The sequence below is a fragment of the Stegostoma tigrinum genome, chromosome 29 (genome assembly GCF_030684315.1).
Source record: "Stegostoma tigrinum isolate sSteTig4 chromosome 29, sSteTig4.hap1, whole genome shotgun sequence".
NCBI classification, from domain to species: Eukaryota; Metazoa; Chordata; class Chondrichthyes; order Orectolobiformes; family Stegostomatidae; genus Stegostoma; species Stegostoma tigrinum.
The window spans coordinates 21,762,238-21,777,851 of record NC_081382.1 but is presented as its reverse complement, the minus strand read 5'-3'; the positions used below and the strand labels follow the sequence as shown (position 1 = coordinate 21,777,851).

Genomic DNA, 15,614 nt, shown 5'->3' with positions numbered 1-15,614 from the left:
AAAATCTGTTTCCTTTCTCCTATCTCTGTCTTTACTTCTCTTCCTATATCTAATATTACATGAATTTACCCATTCCAATTCGCTATTTATTTAAAATTTCTCTGAATTCCATTTGACAGAGACACATTTTTTGTGCCTTTGTTTGCCAAGATTCCAGATGGCTTACTGCCCTCACTCAATAATTACTAATTCTTAAATTAGCAATTCTGTGACAAAACATAGTTTTTGCTAAAGAACGCAGGAAAACATCCAGTGGATAAGGTACTTTGCAAGATGCCCTGCTCCTGTAAGTTTACAACTAAATAAAGCAAAGAAACAGCACTAAGATAACAAGGTATAGAGCTGAATGAACACAGCAGGCCGAGCAGGAAGGCTGATGTATTGGGCCTGGACCCTTCAGGAAAGCCATCAGATAATTGGAAGTGAAACATTTTCAACCTAGGACCTTAAGATCAGTGTGAATCAAGTATTTTCATGCAGTCACACAAGCGATTACACACATCACCAACCTTCACTTTGCTTTGGAAAGCCTTTAAGATCAAAAACCATGTAATGATTCATCTGCAAATGCTCCCGTTAAGGACAAGAGTGGAGAGAGAAAAGGAAAAAGGAGTAAAACACCGAATTAAGTAAGATGAAAAGTAAGGTTAGAATTTTAGCCACAAAAGTGTACTGATTAATACAGGGGAGCACAACTGGTGAATTCATGCAAAAAAGAACACAAAATGTTAAAATGCAAACTTGTAGACTATCATTGCAAATACTAATGATTACTTTTCAACATCTTAAACTTCCAAAATATTTAAAAACTGGTTATAATATTATTAAAATAGTTAAATAATCTCATTTTAATCTGAAAACTCCCTGGTTTAATTTAATAATGTGCTTTTAGAAAGTGAAGTCTGCAATCAATTGCTTTTCTCATACAAGGAAGTACGTTTGCATGTGTATAGTGTGATAGAAACGAGCGAACTCATTTCAATTTTTTAAAAATCCCTAATCGAACCTAATAATTTCCACTGTCTCTTCAAAACAGCTGTTGATTTAAAGGAAGAACATAACTCAAATGAAAACAGCAGGTAGGAACAGTACTTACAGTGAAAGCACAAAGAATTTAGACAACCTCAGCAAAGAGGATTAAAAATAATGCTGCAAGTGGTTCAAACGCAACACCTCAGTGGCAGAAAGAGCAAGCATGTGTGAAGAACCTGACGTCAGTCAGGAGTGACAGAAAGCAGTGGCCAGTCTCCGAGATAATGAATACTGGCTTTGCTGCACTCAATTCCACTTTTATATTATTTATGCTTCTGTAAAAATACACCCTCTCAGTTGCTTTCAAATATCTGAAACAATTACCCCCAATTTGCCTATATTTTATCACTTTTTCCTATAGATTATAGATGTACCTGATACATCACTCACACAATATCACTGAATTCAGCCCTGCTAATTCCTAGAAAATCACCCCACTGTCCCTAGTAATTCTTATAAATCATTCCAGAATGGGGATAAACCTTCATCTACCTCCAAAAATGTACAGCCAGCACCATTATTTCACCAACACTGCATAATGCCTTAAAAGAGATATTTTTCTGAGCTTATTTCCTAAACTGATTTGACCCTGTTGAGGCCAGCTGATGCCAAGACCCTGTCTGCAAATGCATGGGGAACAATGGCCATTTTAGGCAAGCAGAGCAATTACTTCATAAAAACAATCATAAAATCTCTTTACATTCTGTTAATCCCTAGTAAAAGCTGCAAAATTCAATCCAGACTGGATAATTATATTGTACAACTTAAGTGAAGGCAAATGCACTTTCATTTAATTTGGTCTCATCCTTATGCACCATCACCTTCACTGTCTTTCCTTCATAGCTGATCGAGGTGCCACGTGAACAGTGAAAGATGATCCTGTATTATTGGATTGTTTCCACCCCTGACAATGCAGCACACTGTCCATTCTGACTGTAATACTATGTAAGAAAATGTGATGGACTACTGAAGTGGCACGAGAAACTATACTTTAGCCACTGAATCAAACTACCACTTAGCCAGCAATGTACATAGGAAAGCTTATTATTTATAGAGTGATGTTTGCATGTTTACAGAAGCAGAATACTCAGAAATTGGGCATTTAGAATAAAAAGCAAATTGCTTTAAACAGGCAGGTCAGGCAGTATAATGGGAGGGAGAGAAAAAAAAGGTTCATTTTCAGCCTTGCATCAGAATTAGTATGATTCTGTAAGTTAAGCTGAGGTCACCTTGGCAGTTCTGTGTTCCTGACTAGCCTGATACCTGACAAGATTGAGGTATCAGCTTGAGACAAGATTATTTACATTATAAAACCCCTGGTTGCTGATCCGAGTGTCCTTTTCAGCCTGCACCTGTAATCAACTGCAGAGCTAAGTAACCTGCATGCAGAAGGAAAATAAGACAGTACATCTTCACAGCACTCCTACTTTTCTGATGATTGCATTCTACATTTTTTTTGAGTCTGAACACCTAATATCTCAAAATTATAAACAGAATAGTCACATAAGGGAAGAAAAGTCTCATCTGTTTGTGACTAAGACATTGGTGTTGCATATCACGTATCTGGCTCTGAAAACACTGTTATTCATTTAATCAGGGAAAATGCATCAGCAGATATCTGGCCCGATCATTGAGCAAGTCCTCTGACACACTGCTATATTGCCATTTAAAGCAAAATCCCACAGACCCTTCTCAGCAGTATTACCTACAGATCCTAAGAAGAAGTCAGTACATTTAAAAACTAGATGCAAGTGAAGAACAGAGAGACAGAACAAAAGTACAAAGACTGGATGATCAACATGTTCACATCTATTTTGATTTAAGCATGTAGAGTTAAATGTACCCTCCTTGAACAATGTGTGGCTGTTAGAGATGGCATGCATAATGACACCGTGATGGTATAGAACAGACACAATAGCTCAGTTCATCCTTCTTTTTTGTTTGTTTATAACAGAATAAATTGAGACCTAACATTTAAGCATATTAATTACTACAACTCTGAGGGTTGCTTCAGCATTAGTCTGTTAATTTTTTTCAAATTTATAAATGTTGACCAATGAAACTTGTATCAGCTGAAATTCTAAGAAATGAGATGGTTTTGTAGGGGTAGCCAAGCTCAGTTCATGTGGCAATTCTATACTAAATATATTGTGGTATTAACACCTGTCCACATGCTGCATTGTATCATTTTCTTAGGCTACAAAATATCAGAAATAAATGCTAATTGTTCATTATTTCTAGTTCAAAATATTTCAAAGAACAGAAGTAGTTTTAGTTAATGGATCAATAAGAAGAATAAGAGGGAATTTAGTTCTTGCTATTGTTGTGAAAGAAGCTCCTCATGAATTGGCAGCTGTTATGATTTCACACTTGATGTTCTTTTCTATTCACTTCACTCCCTGCTACTATTTATTACTTTTGAAACATTAATGACTTTAAGCAAAAGGAGTGTCAAGCTCAGTGTAAAATGCACTGTCAATTTTCTACATGCTTGTTTCATACTTCTGGTCAAGACCAGAGGCAGATCGTAAGGCAATTTTATTATTCTGTCAATCAGTCAAATTGGGCTCACTAATGATAATTGCATTACACAAAGTGAAAAGGTCCTGTATGTATACACAGGCAAAATTAAACAATCACTAGTAACAGACAATAGCAAGTCTGCACTATAGAAAGTTACATCTATACATAGTTGCCTTAACGAAGCTATATTTTCACAGGCCAGTTCATAAGGTCTGTATCAACTGATTCCACAAGTAACAGTCTTGGTTCAAAACATCAATGCCATTCAACCTTTATTAGAACAGAACAGCTGTTAAAAGACTGAACTGTAAATTCACTGTGTTGCAATACACAAACAGGCCTTTCAACCCATTGGGCATGCTTTATCTCCAAACGGGCTCTGTAATCTAATTCGATTCTTCTGTTTATTCTGCAATCATCAATATTACCCTTTTTCAAAAAACCAAAGTTCAACAATCTTGCTTTTCAACAATGTTTGTTCAGCTGATTCCATATTCCGCAATGTTCCATGTCAGGATTTTTTTCTAAACACTTTTCCTTGGGAATATCTTAAATTTGTGAGCTCCTCAGTAAAGGCTTGCCATGTTTGTAAACAAACATAATTCATAACCTAATTCTGAAGACTTCTGACAGATCATTCCTTACCCACTAAACTATCTCTCCAAAACCGTAAGCCTGTATCCCTGATAACATCGGACTAAATCAACACGGGACTTTTTAAACTCTTTATATATGTTGTTCCTCTAAATGGGTGCCCACACTTGTACAAAACATTACAAATTAGTACTTGAAGCTACCTCAAATTTTAAAATGGACCAAAGGAGGATATTTATCAGAAGTTAGAGAAGGAAAACAGAACCAGTAGTGGTAACTTCAGAAATTATAGAACTAGAAAGCACCATTATCACCAAATCAAACTGTTATCAAAATTTTAACCATTTTCTTTCATAGTTTATTTGATTGCTTCACTCACCTCCAGATTTCCTCTAGCTTTCTTCAGAACATCATGGGTTAATGACACTTTAAAAGGAATAAAGCATTTCAATTAAAAAAATAAGCCACAGATATATTTAAAATTATGTAATACACCGATGACAACCTTAAAAAAAACACTGGGCAGGGTAGCAGCACAGCAGGTAACACATTGATTTCCAATATGTGAATGGATAACCAGATTTCTGTGTACCACTCTTAATCTGTAGTCAGTTAAGAATATATAGTCATGAATATTGCAAGGCAAAAGTAGATTCATAAATAAATTTGGATAAATTTGCTGTTAGATTTGTAAATTAAAACACCAAATCCTGTTCTGGCTCAGATCCATCTCAAAAACTCAGCGAACAGTCAGTCCAGTTCTCAATCCTTGATGCTTGGAGTCTATGTTTGAATCTTGGGTACACTTGAAAATGTCGCTGTTAGTACTGCCAGCTGCTTTATATTAAAAAATGCAATTTTGTTCTCGATTTTTCAGCTCATTGGTTCATGGGACAAGTTGAATTATTGGGTCATCTAAGTAATAATAAGTGACTAAAGGTGAGCTGCTAGGTTACTCATTTTACCACTTGATAAAGGTACAGCTGGAAGCTGTATTTAGGAGTATTGCATGCATTTGTGAATCGAAATTGCATGACAGATCGATAATTCTAATAATTTTTATGGTAGTGGAATACAAAACAGGGACACGATCTCAAAGCATGAATTAAAATAATTAGATCAGTTGAGATGATATATGGAGAAAATGTAAGAAGTTAGAAATAAAAATAAAGACCTCTATGAGATTTCTATTAATGGTATAACCTTTAATCATTGACTTCTATACGTAAGCAGCATGTATTTCCCAGGTGAGTAGGCAAAATTGTGCTCCCGTGTGGCAAATTATTGGTTTTTACAAAAATGAAGAACAACCAAAGGAAATATGATACTTTGAAAACAGCTTGATCAAGAGGCGGAAACAAATGATGACGACCAGTATAGTTACATACATTGGTTAATGATGACCTTTTCCATTCCCTCTTTAAGCTGGTTAGTTGTACGAAGACGTTTAACTGTGCCATGCAAGAGTTTCTCCTGTTCAGTCAATTTCTTGCGTAGCCAGTAAATTTCATCTGTCACAGTTTTTCCCTATAGGGCAAAGAAAAAATTAACGCATGACAATATCCCTGTGTAATTCTTGCGTCTTCATTAGTCAATTATCAAAATGCTGGACCACAGCGGAATAGAAGATAACTTTATGTATTCACCATCACAGCCAACACAGCTAACTCATTCTGCTAAGATTGAGATCCGTTACATTCTTTCCTTACATGAATATGGAGCATTCAACTGTTCATCAGACAGAACATTGTGCTGGAAGATATGAAACACATTAATCTGTACGAAACCATTCAGCTTAAATTGAGAAATATCTCCCCTTAGTATAGAGAAATGTCAAGGAATTCAAAAGGAAGTTGGATATATTAACTATGATGAAAACACATGTATACAGGACTAATCAAAATAGCTTTTTCAAAGAGCTGGCTCAGACAACTGTCTGTATGCCTCCTGTTTATGCTGTCTAATTCTGTGATAAAGATGCATTATATTGTTCCCTGCATTGGGGAGTTGCCTTCGGCTTGCTAAGTATCAAATTGAGATTAAAACTTGCTATCTTCTTGCTTCACATGGCTTTGTGCCTAATAATTTATCTACCAAATTAGTCAGGCACTTGGACAAAAAGCTGCATAAGTGCTTTCGGAACTGGACTTCAAACGCTGGCACTGAACTGTGATTCAGAACTTTAGCTTTGGAACTCAATGTACCGACCCCTTCCACACTGCATGGCCCTATGATTCTACATTACTAAACCAAAAACAGAATAACCCTCTTCAATGAAAAAAAATTGCTTTAAGGCTGGGCATGAGATGCTTTTAGAAAAAGACATTGTTGTAGCCCAATGTGTTCTTTGTACCTGTGCATGATGACTACAGCTGGCAGAAGAGATCGGTAAAGATACCCTCCAGAAGCATTTTAACAAGTGTCCTGCTTCCTCAAGCATTTGTTCCAATGTTTTTACAGTTGAGGCCAAGTCCTTTAAGTAAGGTTCATTTGGTTCCTGGAGCAGAAAAATTAAAAAGACAAGTAAATTAGAGTCAACATTATTAAAAAGTAAATAGCTTATAAGCAGCATTCTAACAAAAAGACAAAAATCTCTGGTTTCTGAGATAGTAGGAACTTGCCAATGCTGGAGAATCTGAGATAACAAGGTGTAGAGCTGGATGAACACAGCAGGACAGGCAGCAGACGAGCAGGAAAGCTGACGTTTCCTGCTCCTCTGATGCTGCCTACCCTGCTGTGTTCATCCAGTTTTACACCTTGTTATCTCCTGTTTCTGATGTTGAAACAGCATGTTCCAGCATAATGCGAAAGGTATTTATTGTCATTTCACTGTCCCAATAAGTCAACTTATCTGTAATCCATCTCCAATTCACATCAGGGTAATTCCACGTGCCATTAGATAGAAAAATTGGGAACAAAACTGTGCTTTTTAATATGAAGCAGCAAGACTTTCAAGTAGATCCAGGATTCAGAGTAGAAATCATGCACCCACTTGTGACCTCGACGATTAAGAACTGGATCAAGTCTCAGAAGGGGTTTCAAGGTGGATCTGAACTAGGGAAGCTTTTGGTGATGTTATGGACCAGACCAAACCCCTCAAAATAGATACGGAAGACAATCTGAACCTTAACGTTTCCTTATTTTAAAGGTAAGAGTAGGGAGTTGTGTTTCAGATGCAATTCAATTGGTCAAACCTACTCGATGTTAAGCTAAACGTATTTTGTTGTATTTTAACAACAAAGAAAGAAAGAGGAGATTGGAATAACTTCATTCTATTGGAAAACTTAACAGAATAATAGATTATTTAACTACTAAGCAGTAGCTGTTCCAATACAGTAGCATCCCATAAACACACCCTTGACAAAGACAAATTCAGTAAAACAGTCTGTCTCACATGCAACTCCAGCAGCAAGAACAAGAACACCAGCTTCTACTTGTATTCGAGAAGAAAAACAGTTTCCACATCCAGCTTCAAGACCCCAGCAATTGCTACTGAAAACTAAAAATCCAAGTTCCATAGGGGCCACCCATTCAGGCTATTTCTATTGTTCCAACTTTAAGAAAAACCCAAGGCCTCATGTATTTTATTCTAGTGGGTCTGAGCAGATCGCTCGGAGCCTCTCTGTCAAACTTTCTTCAGAAAGGAAGCAAGAACAAAATACACCTCTTAAAGCCACAGTATTGTCATAGTGGTTTAATTAAAAATCGAATTGCTGATTTGTCCAAATTTACGTAAGAATCTGTTATGCTTTGGAATACTTATGTCTATATGTTCTTAACTAATGCATATTAAGAATGGACTATACGGATCTACATTGTGCAGCAAACAATCATCACCATTTTTTTTTACAAAATAACTAAGATACAGGAACAAAATTAGGCCATTTGGCCCAGCGAGTCTCTTCCACTACTTAATCATGGCTAATCTGTTTCTCAACCCCATTCTCCTGGAACCCTTGATCCTTTATCTCTCTCTGTTTTAAATATACTCAATGACTTGGGTTCCACAGTCCTCTGCAGCAATAAGTTCCACAGATTCACCACCTTCTGGCAGAAGAAGTTCTTCCTCATCTCAATTCTAAAGGGTTGCTTCTACTCTCTCAGGTCCTGCTTTCTCCTTCTACTGGAAACAACTTCTTCATATCCATTCTATCCAGGCCCTTCAGTATTCTGCAAGTTCCAATCAGATCCCATTCCCCACACCCCACCCCTCCAACTCCCACCATCTTTCTAAACTTTTCATAAACAGACCTAGAATCCCCAACTGCTTCTCAGAAAACAAACTCTTCTTTGGGGATCAGTTTTGTAAACCTCCTCTGGACCCCCTTCGATGCCAAATATTTCCTTAGATATGGGGCACGAAACTGTTCACAATATTCCAATTATGGTCTGAATTTCAGCCTTACACAGCCTCAGTGGTACATTTCTGCTCTTGTATTCCAGCCCTCTTGAAATGAACGCTAAGAATGGAATAGCCTTCCTAACTGCCAACTGAACCTGCATGTTAATCTGAAGGGAATCCTGAACCTGGGCTCCCAAGTCCCTTTGTGCTTAAATTTTGGAAGCTTTTCCTAGTTTACAAAATAGTCTACTCCTCTACTCTTCCTACCAAAGGGCATAACATTTAAGGTGAAGGTTAAAGTGGGTTTTAAAATTTTTAAAAGATAGTGTATATACGTAAGAGTTCTGACAAGTGTAATGTTTAAATCAACAGAGTGGGGATCATGCTTCTGTCTTTTATCATCCAAGATATGTTCATTTCCCTCTCAGAGCTGGTATTGTGAAGGTGAAAGGTCCTGGAGATTGTTTTACATGTGCTCAGTTTTGGCACCATGTCTTGCAATAATAGGTCATTTTTGCAATATTGCTGTTTTGTAAAATATACATTTCGTAAAATACACAGGTTTACCTTTGCAGCAGTAGTCTGACAAGCAGCCACATCGCCAAGACATGTATCCATTCCATGAAGCAGTGACCGGCCGTCAGAGATTTGCTTGCGCAGTGCATTATAATTTTCTAACAGTCCAAGCACATGTTGCCCATTTTTATCGGCCAGCTTCCGAAGCTCTGGGGGGACTCTAGAAGGTTTGTGTGACAGGTTTTCTATTGAACTATCACTGTAATGTGAAGAACCATCAAACTCATCTTTTGGCAGTTCTTTGGTTCCTAATTTGAACGAAAGTAGATTAAAAGCTGTATTATTATATATTTTAAAATGCAAGTTGGGAGAAACAAAACTATTTATTGGTTTAAAAAAAGCCCAGGCATTATTGTATTCATTGCATCCCATTTTATTAACTATGATTAACTTTAGTTATATAGATTTGCACTGCATGTTGTATCTCATGAGCTATACCCAATGTCCATATGCAGAATGTGTTTTTGCAGAAAGCAAGGTAAAAGGACAAGAGAAGAACATTCTGCCCCAAATAAAAATGTTTCAGGTGAGTTGATCCAATCAATATTGGTATTGTGGCATTTCTTTTAAGTGCTATTGAATAAAGAAATGCTGCACTGTGAATACTGTAGCTCCAAGATTGATCAGAAGCAGTTAATTATCCAAGACAAAGAAAACTAAACAAACAATGTAGCTGTGAAGGGTCTAGGCCCGAAACGTCAGCTTTGGTGCTCCTGAGATGCTGCTTGGCCTGCTGTGTTCATCCAGCTTCACACTGTTATAATGTAGCTGTGAATTTCACTGTTATTGAATCTCATTGTTCTGCCATTTGTCCCAAGCAAATAAACAATGTTTCCCACAAATGAAAAGAAAACCAGTGTTTCCACCTGCTCTCTGAACAGGTAGATTACAAAAATAGATTAATTTTTTAAAAAGTCAGTGTGAAGCCAAACGTGACAGCAGACTAAACTGGGAAATAATGACTGACAAATTAATTTACAAAGCCACACAGAACTAAAATTGGTAAAATAAACATTATGTTGGACTCATGAAAATCTTGAAGTTAGCACATACTGATTGGTTGAATTTAAAATGCAACATGCAATGGCAAAAAGAACACAAATTTTACTAATGGGAAGGCAATGGCCTAATGGTATTATCACTGGACTGTTAATCCAGAGACCCAGATAATGTTCTAAGGAACCGGATTCAAATCCTGCCATGCCAGATAGTGGAACTGGAATTCAATGAAAGTGTGCGAAAAAGAGTCTAAAAGGTGGTCATGAATCCGTTGTTGACTGCCAGAAAAAATCCACTGGGTCCACTAATCTCCTTTAGGGAAGGAAACTACCATCCTTACCTGGGTCAACCTAGGAGTAATTCCAGAGCCACAGCAAAGAGGTTAACTCTTAACTGCCCTCTGGGCGATTAGGGATTGGCAATAAATGCTGGCTTAGCCAATGACACCCTTGACCCATGAATGAATTTGAAAAAAAAACTTTAAAACTGCCAAAGGACAAAATTCAAGAAAATTGTTGTCACAATTTCATCCCTAGAAGTCTTATCATGAAAATTAAAGAGATCACCTCTTATGCATGGTACGTACTTGGGATTCTGAATATTGATCCATCAGCAACAGTGACATCTGTAGGGATGTTAGCAGATTTTGATGATGCTGGAAATTTATGAGAATGGAAATTTCCTCTTCCATCTTCAGCAGAAACAGACATGTCAGCTTCAGAACCTATTAAGTGTTAGCACAAAAACACAAGTACAACATGAAGGTAGCATCACTGAGGAAATCTAAAGGATTAGACACTTAAAAAGTGACCTGTCCCCAATTTAAGTTAATAGTGCCAAGAGCAACCCCTCCTTGGATCTTGCAGCATCTAAGTAAACAGGCGTCCCTCCCTTCTCTGTCCTGGGAAGTTGCAACATGGCTTGCCTCCTGACCCCTTTCATCATCTACACTCCCACCTCTGCATTGGTCTCCAAAGAGTTGAGAAAATTATATTATTAGTGTTTCTGGTTTTGGAACTAAACTTAGGTGAAAATTTATTTGAGGAGGAATTTCAAACACTAAACATTTTAAAAGACAACAGTGGGTTAAATGTGTTACAGAGACAGTAGAAAGAAGGGCCCTGACCCGAAATATCAAACTTTCCTGCTCCTCTGATGCTGCTTGGCCTGTTGTGTTCATCCAGCTTCACACATGTTATCTCAATGGGTTCAATATGCTTACACTTTCACAAGCTTAACGAACATCAATATGCAAGCACAGAGACACAGTAGATTAATGACTTTGATACTGAACAAACATCTCAGACACTGAGTATTCAAATCACACCATGGCAAACTGTAAAACTAAATTTAATAAACCTCAATTGTTTATTGGGGCTGACTAATGACTTAACAAATCCCAGTAAACTTGTTATAAAATGGAGACTTCGTCAAAGTGTCCTTCATGGAGGGAGCCTCATATTCTTATTCAATCTAGTTACTACCAAAACCGAGCCCTATGTTGTATTATGGAGTCTCAATGCTTAATGAAATAAGGATGAGCAGTATCTTGGCCACTGTAAAGAGCAAATAAGAAGAATCTTTTAAATACTTCACCCAAGTTTGATAGCACAAATGGAATGTTCTGACAATTTGTTGAATATACACGTATCTTTGCTCCTGACCCTGCTGTAATTTATTCATGAGGCACAGTGCGTGCAAAAGTCAAAGCTACTTTGATCATGCTAGTTACTCTTAGACGAGGATGTGTTGTTGAATTATTTACCTTGAAACAAGCGTCTGCTCCCGGCACGTCTCTGCTCTCTTGCTAAGAGATAGTTGATATTAATAGTGGAAGGACTGCCTTCAGCTTTGATTTGTCCTTGCTGAAGTTGTTCTTCAAGCTTCTGACGTAAACTGGTGTTGGTCTGAATACTTCTCTCCAACTGAATCCGTAGGCAATGGATCTCAGTCAAGAGTTCATTTAGATCAATAGATCCTTGAAAATATTTCACTGATTCTTGGCTGATCTGTTGTGGAGGCTCTGCAATATTGCAAAACAAGATTATTATATAATTTCATCCAGCCTCACATTTTATTATCTTGGAATTCTCCAGCATCTGCAGTTCCCATTATCTCTCTTATTATAATAGGTACTTAATTTTACATCAAAGTCTTTTGCTGAATATTGAAAGTTGCTCAATTAAGTATGAACTTAGTGAACAAAAGATAAATATTGTTTCAATTTCTTCTCAATATAAGATACTTCAGTAAATAGTCTTTCACCTTCAAAGTCTCAATGTGATGCAAGATTTCATAGTAAGACTGGACAAGATCAGTAAATGTCAACTTTACTGCATGAAGAGATTGTCATAGGTTCTGGTTTATGGAATAAATTACATTCAACATCATTTCCAGTCTAATTATACACAAGAGAGAACTTACATTCTGACACTTCAATTAAACATTCCAGTCCCAGACAGAAACAAAAACCTGCACAATCCAGTCTCTGGTAAACAGTAATATTAAACACAGAAAGGCGGCTAAAATGATACTAACATACTAACAAATATCTTATTAAAAACTTCTTGGTCAGAGACTAACACTTCAACAGCTCTGACATTTTTGCAGTTAAAGAAACAAAAAGGGTTAAAATGATTTCCTTTTGTAGTTCCAACTTCACCAAATCAAATATGCTGGATGATAATTTGTAGGCATTAAGCCAAACAACCCAGAAAATAGGAAACAAAATGAACTGGACAGAAACGTGAATATTTTAGGATAAGCTACTGCGGAATTTTGAATTAAAATGAGACTCTAAAATTCTTCTTTTTTGAGTCATGTGAGTGGTTGACCTACAGTTCAAGGTTGTACAATCTTAGTGCCATTTACAAAGGATAACTTTCAAAAAACAAAGGGTTGGTGCTAGGTCTCTGCTCAGTGCATAGAACAAAGAACAAAGAACATACAACTCAAGAACAAACTCTTCAGCCCATCATGTGTGTGCCAACCACAATGTAATTCTAAATTAATTCCATTTGCTTGAACATGGCGTGTATCCCTCTAGTTTCTGCCTGTTCATGTGTCGAAATGCATCTTAAAATGCTGCTATTACATGTGCATCAACCATCTCCCCTGGCAGCATGTTCCAACCCTACATGCAGAACATTACCTTCCAAAGCCAAAACTTTCTGTCTTTGAAAAATGTGAAGTAGTCCTAATTAAAGCACTGGCAAATGTACAATAGGAAGGTAACAAATAGTCTAAAAATCGGGCAGTCTCTTCTGCTGTCCCCATGGCAAGTTTGAGGATAGGGGAAGCATTTGGGAGTGCCCCCTTGAAACCCAGTTAAGTCCTTGGTAGAAAGGCAAGTGGACAGCTTGATCCTGGCAAGTTCAGTGCTAACCCTGCAGAGGCTTTGGGGCTTGCCATGTGGAGACATTGATCCTTGTGGAATTCTGGGCATGGGGGTGGTTGTTGTTCAAAGGTAACGAGTGCCTAATTAAAGGTCCCAGCATCAGTTCTGAAGAAGGGTCACTGGATCCGAAATGTTAACTCTGATTTCTCTTCACAGCTGATGCCAGGCCCGCTGAGCTTTTGCAGCAAGTTTGTATTTGCCCCAGCATTATGAGTGGTTTTGTGGGGGATTGGGTAGTGGGGGTGGATGGGTGGGGGTGGTGGTGAGGGTGAAGAGCAGGGTCAGTCTCCTTCCCACAGGTTCTTCTGGGCTGGGATCAAGCAATGATCATGGGTGTCACAATGGCATCAATGATTGCTTCCTCAGTGGCACTGCCATTCGATACAGCAGGCAGCCTCTGATTGGTCAGAAGTTCTTAGTGGGTAGAACTTCCATACCCAGCATCCTTGATCCTACAGAGGCTTTTGATGCTGGCTTGTCAAGTGTCTGGGTCAAACAACAGTAAATATTCCCTAAATGGAGCAATGCCAGCTCTACCACTGGCAGCCAACACACTACACCTCTACAAGATTCCACCCACAATTCCTTTTTAATGTACTGTTTATTTAGGAGGTGTATGGTCAAAGAGCCAAGTACTAGTCATGTCAGTGGCTAAATGGAGGACTTTAAGTTGCTTCCAAGTTTAATCAGTGGACACCTATTGACAAGGTGAGTCACTGTTTGGACTGCACCACAGCCTGAATGGTCTTGGTGGGCAGCTGCAAACAGAGGCTTTAGCCAATCTGCAAATTGTTTAAAAGGGCTTGTAGTCATCATGGAAGATATAAGCCAAGTGAATGCGAAGTAGAAATTTAATGGAGAGTATTTTCCACACAGTCATTACCACAAAATGTCCTAATTCTAGAGTATGTCTTTAGATCTATTCTTAGGGATAAAAAACATAGAATTACATTACATAGAATTATGCAGGTCTGAAAATTTGAACCTACTTAAAACATATACAACAATGATTAGAATCCTTCCAGTGTGCAAGGAAACAATGGCCTACATCTTCCATTCTCTGAAATGTCTTTGTGGAAATCCTGATGTACAGGCAGCATATATGGGAATTGCCTGGGACGTTCAATTGCCAGATGGGCAAGTCCATTCTGCCCAGAACCATGGGTCAATGCTTCCAACTTTGAACTAGGGTCAGTGACTTGGGATAGATCTGTTCAATTTACCTTGACAATTATCAAGGAAAAGTTAGGCAGTTTAAAACCTGGTCTGACAAGTGACTGACTCGATATCCAACCTTCAGAATCATCACCCTGGCAACCCCAGCCAGCCGACTACTTCACCAACTGCCTGAATAACTCTACAGACTACCCACTCGTTTAAACAATAACCCTGAACCTGTAAGTACTTCACAGAATCTGGCAGACCGTGCTTCAAAAAAAAGGGACACATACTTTCAACCACAATTTACTGGGCTCCCCAGGAAAACGATGCATTACCCATCAGTCAGGATAAGTAGTTTCCAGAAAAAGTGGGTAGTAGCACTGGGTGGGGATAAGCTTCTTAAAGCAGCAGCAGCAGCAATGTGCGCAACATTTCTGATGTTCATGTTTCAGGCCTATGTAAATTATATACAATTTTACAAGTGCAAGAAAACGTCAGTTTTTATTTAAAACTTCCAGATGGAGCTTTATATCTTGAGCAAACAAGAGATTAAGGGGAGTAGACAGGAAAGTGCAATCAAATGTTAGATCAGCAGTAATTGTACTGAGGTGGCACAGCAGGGCAGGATGGTCCACCGCTGTTCTAATTGCATATACTCTTATGTAGTGTTAGTTGTTTTCACCATTAGCGAGGTGCTTTACAACTCCTTTCTAGAAGTGAAAAATGAATTGGGTGGCTGGCCGGGGGGCTTGAGGAGGAAATGAGACAGAAAATTTTTAAGATTTCTTCATTTGCAAAAATACCTGTTTTTCGTTCCTCAAGCTGCTCATACATTCGAAGCTCCATTCTTAATGACTGCAGTACCTGCTGGTTTTCTGTGAAGAGCTGATGCTGTAAGTTAAGTTCTCTGTGCAGCCTACAAAAAAAGAAGTTGTTTTAAGTCAAAAATATTGAAATTCTCACACCTCATCTTCCTTCACATCACTTAAT

General features: G+C 38.0%; 1 protein-coding gene across 8 annotated transcripts in view; it reads right to left on the bottom strand.

Moving 5' to 3' along the window:
* LOC125465489 (myomegalin) overlaps positions 1-15,614 on the bottom strand; it is a 134,206-nt gene that overhangs the window by 1,839 nt on the left and 116,753 nt on the right. For 6 of the 8 annotated variants that reach the window (XM_048559089.2, XM_048559090.2, XM_048559087.2 and 3 more), the window contains 8 exons: positions 15,428-15,540; positions 11,832-12,089; positions 10,653-10,790; positions 9,059-9,315; positions 6,503-6,646; positions 5,538-5,676; positions 4,529-4,575; positions 510-561 (listed from right to left, as the gene is read on the bottom strand). In XM_048559089.2, coding sequence (XP_048415046.2) covers positions 510-561; positions 4,529-4,575; positions 5,538-5,676; positions 6,503-6,646; positions 9,059-9,315; positions 10,653-10,790; positions 11,832-12,089; positions 15,428-15,540 — 1,148 coding nt within the window. The remainder of the gene's footprint in view (positions 1-509; positions 562-4,528; positions 4,576-5,537; positions 5,677-6,502; positions 6,647-9,058; positions 9,316-10,652; positions 10,791-11,831; positions 12,090-15,427; positions 15,541-15,614) is intronic. The other 2 variants (XM_048559084.2, XM_048559085.2) reach the window with 1 other exon arrangement.